At 35.7% G+C, this 6,784-nt stretch overlaps 1 protein-coding gene across 2 annotated transcripts; it reads right to left on the reverse strand.

The window, feature by feature from the left end:
* Positions 1–2,696: 2,696 nt before the first annotated feature.
* Positions 2,697–5,210, reverse strand: LOC138318187 (uncharacterized). Of its 2 annotated transcripts, none has more exons than XM_069260359.1 (2): positions 4,961–5,210; positions 2,697–3,421 (listed from the first exon to the last, which is right to left on the reverse strand). In XM_069260359.1, the coding sequence occupies exon 2, from the start codon at positions 3,405–3,407 to the stop codon at positions 2,853–2,855; it is 555 nt and encodes a 184-aa protein (XP_069116460.1). In that variant the 5' UTR covers positions 3,408–3,421; positions 4,961–5,210; the 3' UTR covers positions 2,697–2,852. The 2 variants fall into 2 exon arrangements, with proteins under 2 accessions (XP_069116460.1, XP_069116459.1); XM_069260358.1 differs by having other exon boundaries at positions 5,008–5,208.
* Between the last annotated feature and the right edge of the window lie 1,574 nt (positions 5,211–6,784).

The raw sequence follows: 6,784 nt of genomic DNA on the forward strand, positions 1-6,784 counted from the left end.
GTCTTAAGTTTGAACCAGTAGAAAATCTATTGCTATCTATTTTCAATTAATAAGACGTTTTACCACTTCATCCCTAGAAGCATAAGTTTTAGTATAAGCAAGGATTTATAAGTGAAACTAAGCTTTAACTGAACTAGCAAAGTCTAGTATACACTGAAACGGTTACAGCTCACATTTCGCTTATTTTGATGCTTTTGCGCAAAACCAAAACAAAATATATATTTGCATTTAAAAATAAAACCTATAATTATTGTAGAACTTATCTGGTACATTTTCATCATGATAATCATTAATGGTTAGATTGCTAAAAATGAAATAATAACTAAATAAGAGTACACTTCTTACTTTTACACTAATTAGGACACAAAATAATGGTCGATGGAAATTTGTGCACAGACGGAAAATCTCAGAAGTTACCGTTCCTTTTTTTTAAGTATTTTATAACACTTTTGTTGTAATTTAAGGTTAACAACTTGAATTTACTTTTGTTATCTCCACATAACATAAAAATGTATTTAAGATAATTTCATAAGAATTCCGGTAACCCCCCCCCCCCTATGAAATCAATATCAGCTAATCAGAAGTGACGTTTCAAACGGCTTCGTCATTTATTTTTAATTCTTTATGGTCTGATAAAGGGAATGAAAATGCTCGTTACAAGCAAATTTGAATTGAATTGTAAGAAAATAAAAACATCAATTACAAATTCATATTACGCTACCTCCAAGAGAAATGGTGGGCTTTAAAGTGAAGTGGGAAATCCAAATTACCACAAAATTTGGATTTCCCACTACACTTTAAAGCCCACCATTTCTCTTGGAGGTAGCGTTAAGTCATTGTATTTCAATATGCGAAAATTACGCCGTTTCTCTCTGGTTTATATGTATATGCTGGCTGATGCTATATGACATAATAATACAGAGATGTTTGCTTAGCCTCGGAATAATAATGATAAAAACAAGATCCATTTTTAATCCTTTCAAAATTTACCCCTACCCCCTCCCCCAGCCTCCCCTCCCCGCCTTCCACTTGATTCCACCGGATTGATTGCATCATCACAGTGTACACTATCTGTAACGCTTAGAGGCCCGCCATAGGGTTTCCCAACAAAACATCCGTAACAAAATACAAACTGCCGTGTCATGTTCCGTATATATATAAACATTCTGTCGTATCCTTGAGTATCACATGTACCTGGAAAACGTCCTGGTTTCTTAAGTGTATTTCTATAAAGGTGTGAGTATGTACAAGGTGAACAATTGGAACGAAGAAATAAATTGATTTTGGTGAGTTTCGTAAGTTCACGTTATATATATATATTATCTTATATTTTGGTTTGCCTGGCTAATGTGTTCTTCTACTAAGAATTGTGACATTTGTGAGAATTGAATGTATCTTTGTCCCTACTAACATATTTTGATCTAATTATATACATTTGTCAATCCAATACTATATGCTTATAAATACCCATATGCGGACAGCTACAGTCAATATACATAGTTAGAAATATAGTTTCTTTAATATTTTAGCTATTTTCAAGCGCATTGCATATTACACATTAAATGCATATTGTTCATAACTTGTTAAAGGCCCATTACCTTTCCGAAATGGCTTTTAAATTTTAAAAATTGGAATATGAAACTAGATTGATAATTTTGTAGTGTTGCAAAAATTGTTAGCTTATCGTTCATACCATACTTATCATCACCTTCATCGTCACAAAAACCACGTCAAATGATGACGTCATAATCACCGGAAGATAGGGACTAATCGACGGTAAATAGTACTTTATCCACGTCGTTTTGGGATCTCAAAACCCACTAATACGACAGACGGCAAAATAGCGAAATAGATTACACAGGAAGTCTCGCAATTGTTTGTTGCTGTTACCTCATCTTAGAACATCGATATATATTTTTGATGTTATGATTGTTGTTAATACAATTTAAGTTTTCTTTCGAACTGGCCTTTAAATGAACTTTACAAATAACCTATCTAATGTAATTATGTCATCTCCCTAATTAACTTGATCCAGTAACCATGGTGACCAAGAGTCAGTCTGGTGAAGTAAAACAAATGGAAGTAACTCTGATAAATATTATTAAATTTAGGAAAAATATACGTCTATATGCGGTATTTGGTAAAAAGTGCATTATAAATACATGTATACACGTTTTACACATGCACATAATGTAGGTATGTCGACAAATATTTCATGACTCGATAATTATTTTTAAGAATATACTTTTAAGTTAAATGTGTCTTAGTTTTTTCGGAATCAACAGAACATAACCAACATTTTGAAAAATACAAGACAAGATAGGTTTTGATTTCAGTAAGAGTTAAAGACTCAGAATATGTTCGTCTACCGTGTACCAAAATGAAAATGCACAGCCAAAGAAAGAGCCTTACTTAATTGGTAATTGGTAAAGTCACTTCGATGATGATTTCATCTTATCACATATACAACATTTATATCCCATCCTTAACTTCTGTAATGCTTTATATACAGATCATTTTAAGAAAAAAAGATTCCTAACTATAAGGAGTGTTCTTGAAACTGGGCCCAGAAACATAACGTTTTAACAATTGTAAAGTAAGTGATAGCGTTTTTAAACCATCACATATGGTTTTATAATGATTATCAAAACGCTTGAGTTTCAGTGGATTATTGAAGAAAAAACAAACGATCAAACTTTTCGATATTAAGTGAAGGCATATTTTCAAAAAGTTGGAAAATTGTTCCATAAACACTATGAATTGAAAGACCAAAATATACTTGAAAATATCAACTGACATCTGGACCCTGTGTTATGAATCAGAATCGATTTAAATCTTAGTTAAGGTACTTATCAATTCCGCATCCCAGTGAACGAATATGGTTTAGCTGTATTTAATTTGTCAATGTAGCCTTTCCCAGCAAACAGGACTAAGTCGGTCGGCTGTTCATTGTCTGCATGTCTCTTCAACGCCTTTATGTGACCATTCGGATCACGGAGAAATTTTGAATTTAATTCACTAATATCATTTGCCGAGTGTAATTTCCGAATGACCTCGTAAACTCCCGGAGGCAGGGTCTGGCTTGCAGTGGGTGGGACTGTGGTGGGGGCGGGAGTTATAGTTCTTTTACAATCGTTCCAACACGAATAAAAAGTGTCCGTACAAAGGCCAATGCAGGGTCCGTATCCTTCATCCGCTCCAAAATCTCCATTTTCACATTTTCCAATTTTACAGTCATAGTATTGGTTACCGCAGGTTTCCCGACAAAGACTCAATCTAAGACTTAGCGCTGGATCCATGGTCGACTGAAACTGAAACATCTGTCCCTCTGTTAAATGTAAGCTTATAGCGAATAGCAGGCCTACCACCACTACTGAGTCGCCACATGTGGTCCATCTGTCCATCATGGCTCCACCGGACACTACAAAATGTTACATAACATTATTTTGTTTGTTTCACAATATTAGCATAATTCACTATGTCAAGGCAAATATTGTCATTCCTAGTCAACGGCATCCTCGATACTTCAGGGATTACTATCACTGACGTTATATCCACCGGGGATCCTCGATACTATGGGGGTTAATATCACTGAGGTCATATCCACAGGGGTGTATAGAGCGTCATTGATAGTAAGTTAGTAACCCAGTATATCGAGGATGCATTTATCACAGGATCGGTGCCATATTTGGATTGGTGTAAAAAAAAAGGTCGGTTAGTATCAAGTGAAAAAAATAGCGAAGTTCAATCAACCGTGGGTCTAAGTTGGTCGCTAAACATATTATATCAGGTTAAAATATTAACAATATAGGCAGGTTTAGTGGAATAGGGTCTAAGGTGATAAGTGTAGCTAAGAGAAAAGTGTAGCGTTGTATAGATTCAATATACATGATTAAAGTGTCACATGGAAAGGCATTACATAGTAGACTTGTGTGACACCAGCAGCCCCATTCTGATCTATCACGAGTTACTTCCCCTGTCTCACTCCGTCAGAACTGACGGAGTAAAACGAAGGGAAGCAACTCTGACAAAAGAGCATACAATATCGATATCAACTAATGTGTTAAATGATAATCGTTATTATCTGATGGGAGTGAAAAAAAATGTCTTCATATTGATATACATGTATAAGGTGATAGATGGGCAATAGTGGTTGTATATGGCGGTGTCTAACTATTATGTACACCTGTATATAGACAGCAGAGCATTGTCCCTGTCATCAGTAAGTTTACCGAATGAGGAACAATAACAACGTAAATCTTAAGTGAGAAAACTGGTATACGGAAATACGAGTACTTATACAGATACAACTTGTGGTATGTAGCAAATAAGAGAAAATTTGATACAGTATTGTAATAAAGATGAAATGCATAGACCGACAAATCCACAAATCAGTTACTTTAAATCTTATGTGACACTGATTCATGAAAAATATTTCTTAACCTAGGTACAGAGAAACGCCATCGTTCGACACCGGGTCATGTCAACCACTTTGGACAATACCAGTCCGTGCGGCTGTACATGGGTCAAATTGGGTCTTGTAACTTAATTTCTGTTATGTAAATAAATTGTATATAAAAATGTCAAAAAATCAAGCTTATATGTATCAAGCCGTGTCACATATATTCGTGATGCGTCACAATAAAATTGTATATTGAGCAGTTATAACATGTAAATTATACGAGGTGTGTTGTATTTCATATTGTCATCTTCAAACTAGACCATACAGTCCTACTACTACCAAACATCATTCTTGTTGCTACAGACAATAATGTATACATATACAACCCATGCTCATCAGTAATACGCAAGTAACTTGGCCTTGATAGCTCGACTTTCTTCTGGCCCTTCTGTCAGACTAGGGAATTCTGACGGTTTAGGTTTACTGTCAGAATGTCTTAGTTTGGCAGAAAGGGCACATACACCAGATTATGCAACAATCACCTAAGATCAAACTTACAACATTGTATATCCCCGACAGTTACCACGAACGCCCCTCCCTGTTACCTTTTGGCGATCCGGGGTGATCTTACATCAGCGGTCAGCTTCCTCTAAGATTGACTAATTGGTAGGCCAGCTGGTATCTTTACTGACGAAACGGACACATGTAAATGATCATGCTATCAGCTAGAAGTACACAGATTATGTCGCAGAGCTTATCATTAGTCCCGAGATAGTACATATATAAGTCTTGCCCTATCAGCGTAGTACACAGTCTTGTGTGTTTTACTTACAAAAAGTATGTGAACGACGACACCTGTTTACAATCAACACAGACACACTACATTATGTCAGTATGTAGATACACGTAATTAACGCTGACCTTGGATATAGGTTGATAATTGTTTTAGGGGTTCAAGGTATTTGTCAAGGGTCTTTTTTTAATTACACAATTATAAAATTATAATAATTACTCTGCTGAACAAATGGAAGCTGCCTTATGTAAAATTATGCCCAAAAGTTTATTTCGGTGCTTTATACATATTTTACCACAATCCATCCGCATGTTCGAATCCAATGTAGACAGTTGCCAAGCAGGTACTGGCCAGTGTTTTTTTGATAATGAGAACTCCGACTTTCCCCCACCTCCTAAACCTGACTGTCATGGCTGTATCGTTAGTAAGACGTTACACCGAGCAAACCAAATCGAAGCCGTGAAGTATTGCGCGGTAAAAATATGAAAACGCTTGGAAAAATCCAACAAAAGCTGCACAATACACGCTATTGGAATTTTAAAAAGAATTGACTGCTGTTCAAAAAGTGGTCAAAAGGATTATAGTAACACATTTAACATTTTTGGGAATCAATGGAATTACCTAACTCATTTTCACATTTCTTTATTTTTTTAAAGTCGTTCCGGTAGGTAGACTTTAATAAACCGTTATAACTTCAATGATAAGCGAGTTTCATTTACATGCAATCCAAGGACTTACAAGTGTCACTTATAAATCCTTGGTGCAATCACAAATAAGCATTTTTATATTCTGTACATTAAAGTAAGTAGACGTGATGTATGTAGTAAGATATCGCTAATACAGTGTGGTGTGTCATCAGAAATATATTTTATGTTTATCGTGCAATCATATGTGTTCTTTTGTTAAGTACAGGCGCATAATATATCCACAGGGAATAACTATGCAAGCCAGATGTTCAAGTCCAAAGTTGGGCAAAGACGAGTTTTGTGTGAGTTTATTTCAAACGAACGTAAAAATTACTGGTACAAATTTCGTGAGCAGCAACATATTTATATCAGAATTTTGTGACAAGAGAGCCCAGATGGATCTTCGCGCCCATTAAAGAATGATCTATGTCAGACAATGGAACGAGGGATTTTTTCATTTTCCGTTTTTTGTTTTTGTTTTTTTAACATTTGATACCCATTTGAAAACTGAAGTCTGTTTAGCAAAATCACACATCAATTTTCAAATATAATGGGGACCAGGCATAATCTGCCATTTTGTGCTGGGATTTGTTCCAAAATGGATAAGCAGAACTCGGGACCAAACTGACCCAACACGGTTAATTTGATGAAGCTAGCTATGTCTTTTAGTACTTTAATCCTCGATATTCCAGGGGTTTCTATTACTGATGCGATATCCACCGCTGGACTACATTATCTTATACTTTATATGAAAACTGAAGGCAGTCCAGGTGAGGAAAACTGACCAATCACAGGCCTACAGGGACTTCCTTTGAAGATAACAGAGAGAGCTACCCTTCAAAACAACAGTGTGTACCCTTATACAAATTCTTTGATGTACACCAGGACAACTTCGCTAGCCAA

Source organism: Argopecten irradians, chromosome 3 (assembly GCF_041381155.1).
Source record: "Argopecten irradians isolate NY chromosome 3, Ai_NY, whole genome shotgun sequence".
NCBI classification, from domain to species: Eukaryota; Metazoa; Mollusca; class Bivalvia; order Pectinida; family Pectinidae; genus Argopecten; species Argopecten irradians.

What these genes read in the sequence shown, in the direction of transcription:
- LOC138318187 (XM_069260359.1), bottom strand. Translation starts at nt 3,407, where the DNA reads ATGATGGACAGATGGACCACATGTGGCGACTCAGTAGTGGTGGTAGGC.